General features: G+C 39.4%; 1 protein-coding gene across 1 annotated transcript in view; it reads left to right on the top strand.

The window, feature by feature from the left end:
* LOC104531005 (glutamate receptor-interacting protein 1) overlaps nucleotides 1-18,371 on the top strand; it is a gene marked incomplete at its 3' end in the record, with an annotated part of 41,059 nt that extends 22,688 nt beyond the window's left edge. The window contains exons 7-10 of the mRNA XM_010175773.2: nucleotides 11,342-11,489; nucleotides 13,082-13,251; nucleotides 17,361-17,516; nucleotides 18,216-18,371. Coding sequence (XP_010174075.2) covers nucleotides 11,342-11,489; nucleotides 13,082-13,251; nucleotides 17,361-17,516; nucleotides 18,216-18,371 — 630 coding nt within the window. The remainder of the gene's footprint in view (nucleotides 1-11,341; nucleotides 11,490-13,081; nucleotides 13,252-17,360; nucleotides 17,517-18,215) is intronic.
* Between the last annotated feature and the right edge of the window lie 510 nt (nucleotides 18,372-18,881).

The raw sequence follows: 18,881 nt of genomic DNA, 5'->3' as shown, positions 1-18,881 counted from the left end.
GATCTGAAAAACAGGCAAGTGAGAGGAATGTTCTAAAGAATAGCTCATCTCATCTTGATGTAGATGCCTAAAGTAGGGCAGGTGAAACACATTTTTTAAATGCCGATTTTCTCTGATGCTTGTAGAGGGAGTTTAGGCCTGTAGCTCAGGTGTAACTACCTCAGGTCTGCTCTATGGATGCCTGCATTTTTGTGCAGTGAATCCCAGTGTAGGTGTCTCGAATCATCCTCTCCGGACTAATGGATGCTTTTGACCTTAATTTCTTTCATCCTCATTTGTTTATCTATACAGTGGGGAAAATGCCATGCTTTTGCTCTAACGGGTGGTTATAAGATAAAATCATTAATAAACATGTGTTGTAATGAATATTCAGAGACTGCACCATACAATAGCTCTCCCCCCACCACATATGCTTAGAGAAGGTTGAGAACACTATTTAGTAATTAAGGCATGAACATGGAAAAAAAAAGGAAAAGTGTTGCTACTTACTGAATAGTCACTGTCTGTCTTTCACGTGAGGCTCTTGAAGAAGAAAGAATATGTGATTATTTAATTAAAGAAGGGAGGTAAAAATAAGTTCATCCAAGCAATATTCATTCTAGGGTTCATTAAGTTTGAAGTGCTTTGTGCCCACATGGTGACTGTAATATTTTCCTTTTAATGTCATTCTGTTTGTAAACAGACGCTTCTAAGCTTTTTTTTTTATGTGCATATATTTTTATAATGATTTATATTTATGTTCTGCTGATTTTAATCAACTCCTCATTTGGGTTTTTACAATTTACATAAGCACAGTCTTTCTATTATGGTCAGCTCAGCAGTGTTAAATGGAATAGCCGCCTTCGGAGCACTGTGACCTCTAATTTTTCAGGATCTTTACAACTTGGGTAAAACTGGGTGGATTTTCACCAGTAAAAAAAAAAAAAAAAAAAAGCAACCAAAAAAACCCCACCACACCCAGAAAAGGCTTTTCACAGTTTCTCCTTTATACAAATTCAGTAATAATTGAATTACTGAATTACAAATCTGTGTGCCTTATGAGCACTGGAACATCTTCAAAAATGAAAAAGTCATCAGACAGGGACATGAGAAGACCTGGCGTCCCTCCGAGCCTGGCAGCAGGAGCTGCTCTGGCAGGAGGTAGATGGCTTGTCCTGTGGCAAAGGAGGAGCCACATAGGAATCTTGCCAAGGGAGACCCTGGCAGCAAGCTGGCTACTAAGTAAGCGGATGTAAGAGTGCACTTCTCATTGCTGGGACTCTGTCAGTTACGGGGTGCTTGGGTTTCTAGAGGTTATTGCTTGGTTGGGATTTTGGAGAAGAAATGTGAGGAATTGTTTTTGCTGGAAATGTACACTGCAGAAAACAGGGGATATGGAAATTTTCTTTTGCTTTAAATTTGTGAATACTCCCAGTAGTATTGTTTCTGTATTGCTTGGACCAAGCACTGGGAAGGGAAAAGCTGGAAATATATAAGCAACAGGTAAGCAATCCTGGATTATTTTTGCAATGTGGGATCAAAGAGCTTATGTTCAGAACTGTGGCTTCTGTGTTGGATTTAAGGGCAATTTACCTACATTACTTACTACATTTACCTACATTACAGACTTGTAGCACCAGAAATTCCTATTATCTATTATGGACAATGATGCAGAGTTGAATTTTTCTTTTCTTCTGGTTTCTACTCACATCACAGGCTTTGCGGGGGAGTGTTTTTCATTTGTCTGAAACTTCCTGCCTGTTCAACCAAACCAAGCCTGTGGATTTCAGTGTTAGCAGAAGCACACCCAGAGTCAGCTTTCCAAGGCAGAGACTACACTTAGCTTGTGTGCAGAGGTCACCAACGCATGCAAATATGAATTGTGAATGTATGAGACAGTATGGCTCAGTCCAGAGGACCCTTGAGCAAGGGCCCCTGAGCATGCACCCTAAGTCTGCCAAGCAGTCCAGACACATGGGAGTGGGACTGCACTTGAGTCAGGCACCCTGGTGAGAAGTGGCTGACACAGGCCTGGCACCTTGCTCGTGTGGCTCTGCTGCTTCAACTCCCACTGGCATGGTGGGGACATGGGGACAGCTCAGGTATTTCACTACTACAGCGTTGACATGTCCTTATTTATCTTAACTGTTTTGTGTGCATGTCAGCTCTCTTATCAAGATGTGCAAACTGTCCATGACACACCTTTGCTCTGAAGCTTTCGGGATTATCCGAGACGTTGTTGTCCTGGTAGAGCCCTGAGCAGATGGGAACTGTCAGCTCTACACAAAGTTTGGGTGTTCACAGTGTTTGTTCCCATCTGTCAAGTGCTGGCAGCAGGGGCCTTTGTGATCTGTAAGCTTTTGAAGAGAATCCAGTCCCTCTCTAATTATTACTGTTCCCATTAGACGGAAACTTAGGGTCATTATGGAAAGTAGACATAATTTATGGGTACAGCAGCACTTTATATTGTCTATAGTAGTGTGTACTTACAGGCATACTTTTGAGGCTGGCAGATGTAGAATTTGACACACCAGCTGTGTCTTAGTTTGTAGGCAGAGACGCAGATTGTGTTGTCCTTATTTGTTCTGTTTGTTATGATTAGTCAGGTACAGAATCACAAGAGCTGGAGTGTTTTGAAGAAATCAAAGTTCTTAGGTATTTTATTTCCTGTCCTACTTGCAAGAAAAAATAAATAGGAGAAGATCTTTTGTGCATATGTGTCTGCCTATCAAGTTACTCGAGGCAATTTTGGATATCTCATCACTGGAAGTGTTCAGGGTCAGGTTGGGCAGGGCTTTGAGCAATCTGATCTAGTGAAAGAGGTCTCTGACCATGGCAGAGGGGTTGGACTAGACAATCTTCAAAGATCCCTTCCAACCCAAACCATATTATGATTTGATGGTTCTGTGATTTTGTTTATGCTTTGTGTAATAGAATAAATAGTATTTTGTATTGCAGGGTCTCAGCAGAGGAGTTTACATATTATTTGCACCATTTGGGGGGTCTGTCTTATTTTGGGAGATGGTTTTAAAAAGTAATTATTTGTGAGTTCCATTCCTGGAATGAAATGCAGGCAGAATTCTGTCGTTGCTGACTTCTGTAAACCTTTCACAATCAATCTAGTGATATATAGTGTTTCAGGGTGGTTTTCAGAAGCCATCCTTCATTAGAAATGTAGTGTTTGAGGCCCAGGTTGCCAAACTAACCATAAAGTTGTATTTATAGGCTCCCAAGTTCTGAAACCATGTGCTGCCATCAGGGGTGGAGACTTGACACCTGAGTGACACGTGAATTTTCTGTGTAGCATTCATTTCCAAGGTAACAAGAAATTGCAGAACCTGGGCTTATTTAAAGTGCATTCAGACTAGCCTAAAGAAGGAAGATCCAGGATCTTCTGTACAGGCTCCATCCACCATGTCCCCTCTCTGTTGTAAATTCATCAATAGATAAATCAAGTTTTAGATTAACAGGGCACATGAAAAGAAAGATACGGATAAAAGAAGAGGATGGTATTTAATACAGCTTTTGAGCAGAGAAGGAGCTTAGTAAAAATGAGATGTCTGAGCACGAAAAGGAGTTGTTAGCAAGAAGGAGTGTCCTAAGAATTAGGGAAAATCTTTTAAGCAAAAGGGGTTTAGGCAGGATTTTGTGGTCTGAACATCAGAGAAAGTCTGAGAAAGTCCACAAGCAGATTTTGAGTACATCCACACCCACACTGGTGTAAGTAAGAACTTTGAAGGCAGAGATGGTTCTTCAGCTGGTTAGCAAGCATTTCTGAGCTGAGAAGGATGATGAGGCTAAGGTTGCAAAGTATGAAATTAGGTAAAGACAGCTCCTAAGCTTTTGATGTGAAGAACTTGACTGAATTGGAGGCATATAAATGAACTGCAGGAATTAGGAGAGAAGAAGAAAATGGAACGACTATGCCAGTCCGTTGACAAGAATATGAAATTTCTTGTGGATAGGGAAGAAGATAAGCAGCACATTCATTTAGAGAATTATGTCTCCCTTTTCCATTCTGAGGTTGATTGGTCCCTCTGATTTCACTATCACTCATTCTGCTGGCATTCTCTTGAAATTATTCCTATTTTTCATTTTTGAAATATGATTATTCTAAAGGTAAGAGGGTGTAAAATGCTATTGGTAGCTTTTTTCCTTACCAGCAATTTCACATTTATCTGTGGACTCTGTGAGCTTTCTTGCAATTAGTAGCCCAGCAGCTCCAGTGCCGTGCTGTTACTGGCAATAAGGAAAAAGACACTGGTTTTTTTTGGGGGGGGGGTTTGTAGTACTATTTTTTCCCTTCTTATTCTAGCTGAACTGGGTAAAATTAGAACAACTGTTGCTCACTGTACAACCTGCCTGAAACACACAGATACTCCATAATCAAGGGAACAGTAGGAATACACATATTCTATGGTAGGTTATAAGTTGGGCCTCGGAGACTGCCACTGACTCTTTGAACAAGAACAATATTTAATTTTGAAATAGTTGTTTTATTATTAAAAAAACTACCACCCTCTCTCCCCAAATATTGTTTGCAATATATAATGCCAGCTTACTTTGTTCCAAAAATATATTTTAGGGTAAAGTCTCACATGTCATTAAGCTTATTAATATTTTTTGTATTCTAGCTCTCAGGGGAGAATTAGAAACACGGTCAATGACTTTCAGCTTTTCAGAAATCATTATTAGAGCTTGCTCACTGGCATTGATTCTAGTTTTCCCATAAGATCTGAGATGAAAAAAGGTTACTCTGCTAAATGAAGCGTGAACAGAGCCAGGGTGCAAGCATCATGCAGTATTAGTAGAACAAAATACCTAGGCCAGTACTGTGCATCAGTGACCTGTGTGTCGTTCACTTACGACCTTTACAATCACAAAAGTGTGAGGAATCAAATAATATTGCTCTGAATGAAGGATAATGGCACTACCCAGCTGTAAGGCATCTTTAATGTTGTTCTGTGCCCTTTTGACACTGCAGAAGTCTTATTCCTGCCTCTCTTTGCTGCTACTTTGTCTCTTGAAACCATTGACCTATGATCCCAATCTTAATTTCTTAATTAGATCATCTTTAAAATATGTAATTAATATTCCCTTCTTTGCAAAATGGAGATTAGGGATTTGTTGAGATCAAATTATCTTTGGAGTACAAGGAAATTACATATATTATGTAATATATTTGTTACATAAATAAGCAGCCTCCTACCTCCAAAAAAATCAGTATTTAAATAACCATCAGTCAGCTCTCTGTGAGGGAGACTTAGCTAATCATCTAGTTGGAGTTAAATATGAGTGAATGAAAATGCCCCTACAAAGGAAATTAAAAATGTTAGCAAGATAGCCTAAGGATTATTTTAGGATGTGGCTGAAAACAGTGCCAAAGGTGGGATTTTTTTAATCTCCCCGCACCTAAGACCTGATCAGCTACAAACTTGGGGAGAGAATAAGGAAGGTGTTAGTGGAGAGAAACACAGAGGAAGGAGAAAGGTGGAGAAAAGCTTCCCCACTGCCAGCAAATCTTTCTCTTGCACAGTAAAGTAGCTAGCCATTTCTGATTTTGGCTCTTGTTTTGCTGGAGACCATGGAAAAAGTAGATAACGGGAGGAGGTTGACCACCTATCACTGGGCAATCTCAGGGACACATGAGAAGGGAAATAGTGGGGCCACAGTATGATAGAGGATTATGAGTCTCACTATTGCAGATATGGATGTGATGTTGACACTGTACTGTGAGGAACTGGGACAACTTTAAGTGTATCAGTCTTATGGAGAGAGTGTTTTAATGGACACAAAGAATGCTCTTTCTGGGTTGGTGTTCAATTAAAAAAAAATAGTACTTAAGAATACAATAAGCAAACCACATGGAGGATGACAAGATTTCATTAAGTGCAGCTTAAGATAGTTTGACAGTAGTGAATAGTCTGTTGATTAATGAAGAAAAGTGAATGTGAATGCACACAGAATCCCTGAGTGCTTTTATGTTGCTAAACTGTCAGCTGAGAAGTGCTGTAAAGGGCCTTGCAAAATGGTCTGTATGGAGAGTGTCATCACTAAAGCCACGGGTCTCAGAAACAAAATTTGTCCAGCCTGTTGGAAGTTCTTTGTGTTAGTTACCTGGGCTCAAATTTGTACAACTGGCCATGGATTTTAAGTGCCCTGTAAGAAATGTATGAACTCTGATTTTTGCATTTCAGCAATGTAGCATTCCAAAGGAATGGCAAATGCTCAAAGCTCCTGGTGATAATCCTATGGTACGTCTGACGTGAAATTTTGAGCCATTTCTGGAAGAAGAACAAACAAACAAACAAACCCAAAAAACCCAAACTGTTTCCAAATGGACTGATACAACTACACCTGCTACACATTCCACACCATCAATTATTCTGTAAATACTCCGTTGAGACTGAGATTTGGCAAATAAAGGCCCAGATTTGGCCATAGGAGCTGGAACTGCTGTCATCCCGTTCTGTGCCTTACACACCAGACTCACCACTGCAGTTTCTAAGTACCTTCCACTTGTGCACTGAGTGCTGCCAGTGCCATGTTGGTTGTCTCAACCTTTCTGAAGTAAGAACCAACTGCAGTAGAGTGTTTTGTATTGGACCCTTTCTGTAACTCACACTGTCTCATATAAATACACACACCCCTCTGTATTCTGTTGTATTTTTGTTAAGGAAAGCAAGTTCAAGGAAATGGCAATGCATTTCTGAATATAAGGAGCTGAGAGTGTCCTTCTATGAGAATTTACTCAGCAGGTTCCTTGGGGAACAATCAAGGACTGTCCCGTGTACATCAGAACTGTAGCATGTATGATTGCTGAGTGTGTGCTGTAAAAGAATCATTGATTTTTGTGAATTAAAAAAAGAATACAGAGAGAGTAGAGGAAAGCAAGAACAAAGTGTAGGGCATTTGGGAGTGATGGGGCGGGGGGGGTCAAACTGATTTCTTTGAACTGATTTGCTGTGAATGTTCCAACTGAGACTCAGAGATTTCATAATTTTTCCAGTTCTCAACGATCTTCCTTAACTTTACTAAAATACACCTCTGTGATCCACCCAGCTACTGGTCCAGTCTTCGAATATTGGTACTTGAAATTGCACTTTAGGTTTAGAAGAGGTTTTTCCTTTCAGGAGGATTATAGAAAGATATCCAGGTGTCAAGTGACTTGAGCTTACTGCTCTGAAAATATAATGTGGAAGTGTTTAAGGCCAGGCTGGATGAGGCTTTGAGCAACCTGGTCTAGTGGAAGGTGTCCCTGCTGATGGCAGGGCGGGTGGGACTACATGATCTTTAAGGTCCCTTCCAACCCAAACCATTCTATGATTCTATGTCCCATTGTTCTAATTAACATTATGTTTTCTTGACTAGTCTGAACACAAGGCACACAGGTACTGGGAATAAAAATTAGGGTTACAGAAAAAGAGAGAGAAGGTAAAGAATTTGGTATACTGACAAGAACTGAATGGACAAAAGAAAGCTCCTACCTGAGGGAGAGATTGCTCTGCTTGCTATATGTGGGCTGCAAAGATTTTATAGAAAGGAAACAAAGAAAGATGTGAGGAGCAGGAGGGCGCCCACTTTTTTGACCAAGAAAAAATATTTCTATGAAATACTGGCTTCTAGCTTGACAGGAGTGAGACACAGTTAGATCTGTGAATGCATTGCTACAAAAGCATCAAAACTGCATTGGGATAATGGCAAGGTTTGAGGAGCTATGCATTTATCTACTGATCTGAACCAACATGGACTTGCTATTTTTTTTTTTTACTGCTTTCAGTTAGAGAATCACAACAACAGAGAAGGCTACATGGACCTGCTCTATACAATTTTAAGATGAAAAAATTGTTAGCCTGTGACACCTAATAGGGAAGAAGCTCAGTGAGAGAAAAATTAGAGTGAGATAGTAAGGTATCCACTTGTTTGTCACTTACATCATGGCTAGAAGATATTGCAGCATCCAGGCAAGATCAATAGCAGTCTGGTGGAGCTGTGTGTTGTGATTGGTTTAGCTGGCTCTTTAAGGTCAAAATCTATTTTGTCATCCTTCCTCGTTGTCTGGCTCTTTAAGCGGCTCAAAAAAAACATTTATACCTTGTGTTGCCATGACTTCTGAAAAAAATAAGAAAGCACCCCAAAACCTTTCAATTAGAGAAGTGAGAAGCTCTACAGGACAGGTAGTAGCAACAGTTCCTACAGGAACAAGCTCACATTATAGCAGCACTTCCCAGCTTTAAGTACAAAAAAGCTTCGGGAAGAGAAAATAAAAGCATCATAAACTAAGAAAGTTTGATTTCCTGGGGATTTAGCATCATTATTGATTGCAAGCTATGACTGAAGCTTTTCCCTTTGTAGGGCAGTTATAGGTACTGTTTCACATGTAGATCCTCTGCTGTGTAATGCAAGCATCTCGCTTTTTGACTTCTCCACTGTGGGAAACCTAAAGACGATTTCTGTCCTCTACTACCTACCAGTTGTTGAACTGGATTTGACAAGCCATGAGGATAAGTAAGGATTAGCAGATACATACATTTCCAAGGACATAAAGAAACACATGTAATATGATCACTTTATCAGACTAAAAAATTTTTTTTTCAACTTTCAAAATAATTTATGATTATCTTTTGAGGTGAGGGAGGATGATAACACTGCTTATTTTATTCAAAACTTTTTATATATCATATAGTGTACTTACACATCATAAAACTATATTCAGAATAAAACCGCTTGTTGCCAGTGATTTAAGTTGTCAAATAAAAAAACTATGCTGCTATCTAGCTGAAGAAATATTTTAGCATGCAGAAAGCAATGCTGCTTTCTCTGGGAGGTTTTAATCAAGCCTCTTGTGCTGATTGAGATGTAGTGCTCAAAAGTGAGAAAAATTAACAAAATCAAGAATCTAGAGCGTTTTTCATGCAAACATTCGTCAGTATATCTTACGTAATTACATAGCCAATAAATCAACATAGAGTGTAAATGCTTCAGTCACGGTGCAGATATCTTAATGACTGAAACATCTTCACACATGAATAATTTATACCTGTATGATTAATTTTTCATATCCATACTTTACTTCAATATGATAAACTAATCCTTCTCTGTCAGGAAATGTGTGCTTGATTATTGCCTTCTGATTTCTTTTCCTTGTGTTTATTTTCTACAGTTAGACACACTCCATTTCTTCTCTTCTGGTTCCTCTGCTTTAGTTACCTTATTTATTCATCCTGTCTGCTTTGGTTTGCCTTCCCAGTGCATTTCAGCAGGCACCTGGGAAATAACGCTAGGGCATAAGCTGATCACGTGTTTCTCAAGTAACTCCGGAGCAGCATCTTGAAAAATTTACTCATTCTCAACAGATAATTGCATTTAGTGTGCTCTGCTCTCTTCAAGGCAGTCACTACAGAAAGAACTTGCAATTGGCCAATAGCAAGTTGAGCTTTGCCATTTTCTGGATCACCAGGAGTTCAAACCTTTGTCACAGTACTGATGACAAATGTTGTTTGAGTTTTCTTCCTGTATTGTTTGCAAATGCAAACTTGTTTATAGCTCCAGAAACCACTGGAATATTCAAGAAGAAAATAATTATTTCTCAGTGCAGGAATGGGAATCGGGATTTCTTAAATTCTGCTCTGCTGCATGTGCTTATTTGGCTGTATGCGGGTCACTACATGAATCCTGCCTTACTTAAACCATTAACCACGGCACCTAAAACAGGAGTTTGATTGCCATAACCACCTCCTTTAGTTACTAGAGAAAGACAGGTAGCTGCTGAGGGCAGTTTATCCAGCTTTAAAGCTATTTAATGCCTGAAACTCCAGGCAGGAGTGCTACTGAGTGGACTCTCTTCTTTTGGATCACAATTTAATGTTCGGTTCAGATCTGCAGAGCAGCTTATTTTGGTAGCGCCTGTGGAAGTTCAGCTGTTAAAACGTCAGTCCCAGTTGGGCACAAAAATGAATTGCTCAGAATTAGTGAGCACTTCCAAACCCTCAGGTTTCTGACTGGAAAAAAGACAACAAGAATATAAGCTTGTTAGTTTTGTACAATAATACACTGTTTCACAGTCCTTCTGTGTCAGAATTACGTTTTGGACTAATTTCCTAGATTTAAGACTGAATGGAATATCTTATATCTGTCTTCTCCTCCATACTTTGAAGCCCAGCTGCAGTTCTTTTACAGCTTCAATCTCAGGGGCTTCTGAGAGACATCTCAATTGAGCATTTTCCTAGTATTCTTACAGCAGGCTCCAGTGCTCTGTGAAAACAAATCTCTCCTGTTTGATAGCAGGACATTTAATAACTTTGCTCCGGCATAAGTCTTTGCCTATTCATTTTTTTTATTATTCTGATTGTAAGCACCTCCAAAGACTTCTGATATCACATTCTTGTCTCAATCTTTTTGTGTCCTTAAGGGACACCTTCACTTGCTGTGTCCTACTCCACTGAGATCAGTTGTCAATCGATGGGTATCAGTTAGTTGGAATTCTCAGGCAGCCACCAGGATGTACTTCATCCTTATCACTGCCTGCTTTATTTTGGCATTTAGGAGGCAGCCTGCTGTCTTTTTCCTTTGTTCTGTCTAGCACTTGTCTCTCTTTGGTATAGTTCCTCACCACAGCCGTCAGTCGTGACGGTTGCTGTCCCGTATTTTTCTGCTTTCTTTTTTCAGTGTTGGTCATTTACTATCTGTGCCCTGTTGCAAGGCAATACTTTATCCAGTGACAATTTTTGGATATTTCAAGAATCTTCTGAACCTCCTCACATGCAGTTTGCTTTAACTCCTAATATTTCTAGCTCTCATGCCTCCTGCACTTTCTCCATTTTCTTCTAAATTGTCCTTTCTTTTTGTGAGGGACCTCTGGTAGATCATTCCTTCACCTTCTGTGTTTAATTATTATAGCTGTTGTACACAGACATTCCCCTTCTTTTCTGAAAATTAATTTACCATCCTTCTCTAAGCTATTCACCTCAGTTCTTTTTTTTTTCATATTATTTTCTACTTTTTAATTAACTCTGTTTCTTCAGCATACCTATTTTAAATTCCAGGTGATTTTTAGCTTATATATGTAAGAGAGTGATTCACTGATACATCCTAGTTCCCTAACCTCATCTGTCTCTGATTCTGACACACTCAGAAGCTTCCCAACATCCCAGATTCACAAACCTCCTCTCGCTTTTACTAGTTTCAACATTAAGAGCTGATTCATGACACCTAAACTGAGGCTATTCCTGAATTTCTTTATGTGGCATATTGTGTGGTTAGAGAAATTGAATAGCCATTGAGATTTTATGTGGAAAAATATGAAAATGGCAGAAGTGCCACATTGGTATAATACTGATATTTTGTTCTCTAATTTTAACAGATTCAGTAGCAACAGCATCTGGGCCACTGCTAGTTGAAGTTGCCAAAACTCCCGGTGCTGCTCTTGGGGTTGCACTAACTACCTCGATGTGCTGCAACAAGCAGGTCATTGTCATAGACAAAATCAAATCTGCAAGTATTGCAGACAGGTGAGTGTGACAGAGGGCTGACATTGCAGGTCCATGCATCAATTTTATTTCTACTTTGGTTTGGTTTTAAAGAAACCCTTCAAATTTTGATGAATTTGACTGAACTAGATGCTCTCAAGCATCTTCAAATTAGCTTTTTGTCAGATCATTGTTCCATACTGCCGAGTTAAGACTTTCAAGGCACCATTTACTTTAGCTCATTCACATAGTATTCAATGACATAAGCCAGCTCCCAGGTAATATGTGACTGTCTGCTTGTACTATGCAACACAGAAGTTTAGAGGTCTGCTCTGACTATTAAATGTAATGCCACAGCAGAGATTAGTATTTTAAAAAATAAATAATCTACTGGAATTCTTAAAGCAAGCATACAATATGGAACAGCTGTCAAGGGAAGTAAATTTCAAGTCTTTGTAACCTTGAAGTGTTATTTTACAACATATCACTCATTCTTCTGGCACAGTGAAATGGAACTCCTTATGTCTGGATTTTTTTATTGATATTTTAGAATACAACTGAGGTGGTAGGAAGACTGGCTTCTGTGTTTTGGAGTTATTTTGCAGTAATTTTTCCACTTCACTTAAATCATTAAATAAAACCATTTAAACCATTAAAAGAAATGATAGGTATTTTCCCCTGATGATCTAAGCCTCTGTTAACAGAGCTGTGGGAAGACTTCTGGGGTGCGTGTGTGTGTGTGTGTGTGTGTATGTGTTTATACATATACAGTATATTTCTATATACATATCTCTATCTAAAAAATCCTTAAATATTATGTTTCAGCAGCAAATTCCTCCTGCATGTCCCCAGTCACCCTACCTTGTAACTCCTCTTTGACAATGGTGCTTTTGGTAGCACCCACTTGTAGCAGTGAGTCTACAGCTCCTCTTTTCCTACAGTAGAAACTTTGAGAGTGACGGCCATTGATCCAGGGGTGTTCTCCAGTTCAATGGTGCAGGATGCTTTAATTTTCTCCCTCTGTTTTTTCCCATTTCACAGGGGGTAACCAATTAAAGGAGCTGTCCACTTGACTGGTACGTCGGGATGCTGACTGCTGTGTTTGCATTTCTCAACTCATCCAGTAGCCAGTCTCTTGAGTGCAGCGAGATTTAGCAGATAGCCCCCTCCCCACCCCACTCCTCAAGTCACCATGCTAGCCCTGGTTTCATTATTTGTTTGACTACTGCATAATTTCATCGTCATTTACAGCTTTTGTACTAATAAATGTTTGAACTATAACTCAAAAAATGATGAACTGGGTGCTTGTGTGAGGGATATGTGACCAAGTTATTTGAGTCTCCTTGAGCTCTTCTCATTTTATTCTGCTGCCATTCTCACATATTTTTTATAGTCAGCTACCCCATTCCAGTTCTGTGAGTGATGTCTTGGCATATACTGTATTAACTGAATTGTTTTTAAGGTTTGTACTAATAGATATAAAGTCTGACCTGTGACAATGCCTACAAAACACAAATCTGTCTCGAAAAAAAAGAACACGCTCATAGTTGTCATGACCAGTTTGAAGGCAGTAAAACTCATTTTCCAAGCAAAGGACATATCTGATCATACAGAGTTTTTCCCTTTTTATGTAGATGTGGTGCATTACATGTAGGAGACCATATTCTGTCCATTGACGGCACCAGCATGGAGTACTGTACATTGGCAGAAGCAACGCAATTTTTGGCTAATGCAGCGGATAATGTCAAGCTTGAGATCCTGCCTCACCACCAGACACGACTAGCGCTGAAAGGCCCAGAGCACGGTAAGAGGATCTGTAGCACCAAATACCCCTTTTTCTTTTTTCTGTCTTTTACTTTGCCTGCCCTTGCTGAATGGCCAAGAAAGCTATCGTGGCAGTTATTTCTGTAAATGTTTCAGCTCCCCAGGTTATGCTTCTGCAGTTTCTGAGAAGCTCTGTATTTTCTTGGCCTTAATGTGTCCTCTGAGATTCCTATGGATAGAGGGGGAAATGTTTTACTGAGAAATAGCTCTGCAGACTTGTAGATGTACATAAAGACACCCATTGACTTTGCTTTTGTAATCATTGGGGTGCAACTAGGTACTTCATTAAATGAATCTTGAAATTGCCTCTTAAATTTAGAGGGGGAGGAAGGACCACAGCCAGCTTCTTTTCAGGATATTGACTGGATAGTCTGTTATGACCACTTCATTAGTAACATCTGTTCTCTCTGAAAATACCTCAAAACCCCACATATTTTCTCTTGTTAATGACATTATAATTTATTGTCATCATCTTTTAAAGTACTTCTGAGATTGCTTCATAGCTTCATTGTCAGTGCTTATGAAAAAGGTTTTTTTGGAAACAGTTCCCTAGATCCCAGCCCTTTATCACTGTGATATTTATGTCATACCAACATGCTTGAAGAGAATGGGATTTCATTTTCAAATCAAATATATATGAAATGTCCTAGTATTTGAAGATGGGGGCTGCCTGTCTTGTCTTCGAACTAATCCTGAGAAAGTGGCTAATTTACAGCATTCATAAATTCAGTTTCAAATACCACATGTTGATGGACATCAAAGAAGTAAAAGGGATTATCAAATAGATAGAGAATAGGTACCTGTATTGCAGCATGAACCAGTGGTACCATTTTCTGAGCCTGTGGTACTGTGCTTCTGCCTCCTTTAGACCAAGGCAAGATTTCTGAGGCCTAGAAATGTCAGTGATGGTAAATGTTCTTGGACATCTGTCTTAAGATCCATGCTGTCCCTGGATAAGTGATGCTCTAGTCAGTTTGTCAGAGTGGTGAATATTGAACTAGTGGCTGAGGACACACTAGTTTCTCCTAGACCAGGGTGAACAAAAAGTAACCCTTGCGATACCATGTTCTTCCATTATTCATTCAGCTGTACCTCTTTCCCCTTTCTACTTAAGTCAGTTAGAGGGGCAAGGGAGTGGGGAGTGATACTGCAGAAGGAGAATGAGATGGAGACCAAGTTTTGCAATATATTTCCATTCTTTTCAGTTGTGACAGTACATTGCAAATGGATCTTTCCAACTTTTTTGAAGCAAAGATGTCAGACAATCAATTTTTGACTGGTTAAAGAACCTTTCAAGGGTGTTTCTTTTGGGAAGATGAGTACCAAGGCCAAAGATTTGTGTAGATGATTATGTTACTTGAAGCAGTTGGTTTCTTGACCAACATTTAAAACAGATTGATGCTGTTAATGTGCTAGTCACCTTGACCCAGTTTAGATGCTTAGAAAAAGCAGTGCTCTTGCCATGGCAGAGTTAAGAACATATCATATCAAGGGCGTCTGCAGAAACTACATAAGCATCTTTTGGGAGAAGTCTCTCTATGGTAATAAAGTTGCTTTCTTAAGTAAGGTAGAGTGACTAGAATGTTTACAGCCCTTCCTAGCCCCTCCCAGCCTCCCAGTATCATGACCAATTCAAGATGTAACATGCTTTATGGAAGCAAGTGCCCTATGGAAACAACCTTTCATCAGGTGTGGTATGGCCTAGATGCCGCAGAGTTTGAAAAGCTTCCTTTATGTGTCTGGGATAAGCTGAGTCATTAGGGCTGTATCTGGTGAGCTCAGTTATTGGTCTTTTGGGAACACGTTAGGAATTTAAAATAGGCAGGGAACTCAGCATATAAAATAAATTGAAATTTTAGCCCTAAAATAAAATGAAGAGCACTATAAAAGATCAGATTTTTTAAATATTTTTTTCCTTTACACTATGCTGCTAACATTCATGTCTCTTGCTGCCCCATTAGTGTTATGTCTGCTGTACACAACCCTGGGTTGGAATAGTTCAAATTACTGCTAAATTACTACGGTTACACATGATAGGATTTTATTTTACAGAACTTTTGTTGAATCGGGATTATCCTTCTACAAGCTGAGCTGAATCTGTGTACCTTCCCACTTTGTAGGACATTTTTATCTCTACTCTCAGCATGAAAATAAAACTTTTTTTTAAATCAGAGACTAGCAGATAATTTCCTGCTGGAAGAAGTCTTTTTAATTAAACAGGGCTCACAGTAACTTGAAAATAATGAAAATCTAACTGGCCACATTGTTCTTATCAGATTTTAATTTTTATACCATAGTTAAAGTTCGTAAATCTTGCCATCTGTGCATGTGATCAAAGAGACGGTTTCATCTGAGAAGATATGATAAGTCTGTAAGATACATATGGCTGTATCAGGCTGCTTCTGCTGTTTCTGGGACTTTTCTGGCTGACATGACATTTTTCCAAAGTTTCTGAGGTCACTGGCACAGGTGCTGGTGGGTGAGGTACCCCAAGGCGCAGACCAGCTGGTGGCACCAATCTCTCCTTCTGGTGCTGGCACCGCACCCCACCCTTGACTTTATTATCTATTGAAGGGGAAAAAAAAATAATTCTTTTGATTCCAACACGTGTCAGGGCACAGCGTGGGTGCTCTCAGGGAGGGACGCAAACCAGGAGCACTGCAATTAAAGGCACAGGGCCAGGCCTGGCAGTGCCAGGTCCTCCTGAGTCCCAACCACCCCGCAAGGCTGTGGGGACGTGGTGGGCCCCTGTACTCTCCTTTTCTTGTCCCTTCCCTGGTGTGTACTCCTCACTGTAGGGACAGGCATTGCTTTTGTGTCAGAGGAGTGTTAATATATTCAGACAATTAGCAGATCATTACTCATGTAATATAAAGTGAAAGAAAAGGATAGCTTTTCTTCTGGCACTGCACAATGCTTGCCGTGGTAGCAAGCAAGCTTTTCCCCCTTATTTTGTTTCACAGAGTAAGAATTGAACGCAAGGTGTGGGCCCAACCTAAACAGTCAAGATTTTTGGCTACTGTTGAAGTTCAGCATGGGCTCATGTATTTGCAGGCATTATAGATGTAACAGGTAGAAGAGAGACACAGGTGATACAGCTCATGGGCCAAAGACTGTAACTTACATTTTGTAGTACAGGTGAATCCCTCAGTGTTTTAAAGACAAAAATTCAGTGAATAGTTCCCAGTTTGAAGTGTTCCTCTATGGTTCAACAAGGACATGGCTACACTGGAGTTAATGATGAATAGACTGTATTTAATGAAGGGTGACTTCAATCATTTTCCTTTAAGATTTGACACATCAACTGAAATGCTTCCCATTCTCTTGGTAAATACTGACCTTCACTTTTGTCGTACCCCAGAATCCCCATATGTAAATATGGTCTCAAATTTCATCCAGAAAAGGATCATTTTTCAGTTTTTAAGATCAAAGGGGTTTTTTAAAAAAACAACAACAAAATAAAAAAACCCCAAACCATTAAATTGCACATCCAACTAATCAGTAAGAACTCCTTTCCTTGTTAACCAGGCTTCAGGATAGAGTTTTTGTGCTGCTGGCCCAAGGAAGTAATTTACTGCACAAAATAACGTGATACCAACAATAGACGGTGACAAAATTAAAATGTAAACTGAAATAACTGGCAAGTAAACATCGACATTCTAAGCAGTGCTCTGTGTAGTGTCTAGCTGGTCTTTTTAATGCATATGAATGCAAACAGAGACTTACTAACCTTCAGTTAGTGGTAATATGTAGTACTTTAGTATTTTCTAAGGAAGTTTGCAATCTTTGCTCCTAAAGCCAGAGTGAGATTAGAAATTGATTCAGTACCCAATCTTTTTGAAAACAAATACAAGACAACAAAAAAAAAATCAGAAGCATTTATTCTGAGAAAAAAAAATTATTTCTGTTCCTCAAGTTAGCACCCCTGGTAAGAAAACAAGACAGGGTTATTTATTATTCCATTTTATTTTATTTTAAATTTATTTTATTTTTTTTTACTTTTTTTTCTTCTTCGTACAATTCAGTTACTTTTCCTTCTTCTCTGGTCCTTTGTTTTCTGATTTTTCCATCATCCCTTCATGCGGGCAGTGAAGGTTCAAAGAAGCGACAGGCAACTTACCTGGGATTCGGGTGCCAACAACCACAGCAGCCTCCTCACCTACCACCATTATAACACCTACCACCCTGACCATTGCAGGATGCCAGCCTTGAAATTCCAGAAAGCGCCTCCTCAAAAAAGCCTTCGTAATGTTCCACACTTTTTCCTGCTGACATATTCTCTCCTTCTCTTCTTCTTCATCTTCCTCCCTCCTCTCTTCTTTCACTCATACTTCTCCCATTTCAGGCACTAAGACCTTTTCAGTTTTATGGATGCTACACTTTTTCATAGCCATGCCAAGGTTATTTCTGACATTTTACACCTTTTCCTTTCTGTAACAAGGCAACCTCTGTAGATAGGAAAAGGCTTGAAAATTCTAAATTAATCAGCTCTTCTGCTGTATGAGCAGACCATTAGATTTGCGTAGTGTATATAAAACATGATTTTTGAATGCAAAACATTGCTTACAAATCTCATGTCAGAAATTACCGACTACAAAATGGCATTTCTAAAATCAGTGTGTCTAGACACATTGATCTGCAGTGGTTCATGGATATGTGTTGAAAAATTTCATTTAACATGCTTCACCTGAAATAGGTTGTATACTATGAATGTACTTTTTGTATCTACAGTATCTTCGTTAGCTTCCAGCAGGTATTTTCATTAAATGCTGGCTATACTTTTACCTAGGGTCACCTATGTGCTTTAATGTCTTTGTTGTTGGAAATGCACAAACCATTCCTGTGCATCACACACATTATTTTATTCATTGATGAGTTACAGGCGTGTGCCGCACTCTTCCGTCAAGACTGAGTGCTGTATGCCAAGTGTTTGATTTCTTACAGCAGCTTTGGTGTCTTCATCCTTCTCTCCTGCCTCCATGAGTGCATACAGCCTGAGTTCCCTGAACATGGGGACCTTACCTCGCAGCCTCTACTCCACCAGCCCACGTGGGACAATGATGAGGCGGAGGATGAAAAAGAAGGACTTCAAAAGCTCCTGTAGGTGGTAACAGCAATTGCTCAAAATGTGTAGTGAATGGGTGGAGGAGGGGGAAGATACAGAAAAAAGGTACAAAGTGCCTTAATTAATATATATATATATACTAGGCAGAAGAGAGAGTTTGGAGTTTCTGTTAGATGAAGGGAAACATCAGCATAAAAATGTTTGTCCAATACTAAAATGAGATGAGTAGAGGCCAGACAGCACAACTATGTCATCTGAAATATTTAAAACAATGTTTTCTTCAGAAAATCCTGCAAAGGTTTGTCATACCATTAGTGAAGTGATTTTCTAGTTCCTTTTTAAACTCTTCCCGTTTTCATCAGGAAATAAAATTCATAGCTGAATAGTCAAAAAATGCTTAGCTGTCACATTATGGAAGGAGAAGAGCTTGACACAGTACCTCCTAGGTAGTTTTAATGTTTAAATCTACACTGCAATCTGTACAATAATTTTTGTGAGGAAGAGCAACAAATAACAGTGAGGACTAAATAGCCTTGTTTCTGCCC

Source organism: Antrostomus carolinensis, unplaced genomic scaffold, assembly GCF_000700745.2.
Source record: "Antrostomus carolinensis isolate BGI_N321 unplaced genomic scaffold, ASM70074v2 scaffold11459, whole genome shotgun sequence".
Classification (NCBI taxonomy): domain Eukaryota; kingdom Metazoa; phylum Chordata; class Aves; order Caprimulgiformes; family Caprimulgidae; genus Antrostomus; species Antrostomus carolinensis.
This window is presented reverse-complemented; position numbering and strand designations above follow the sequence as displayed.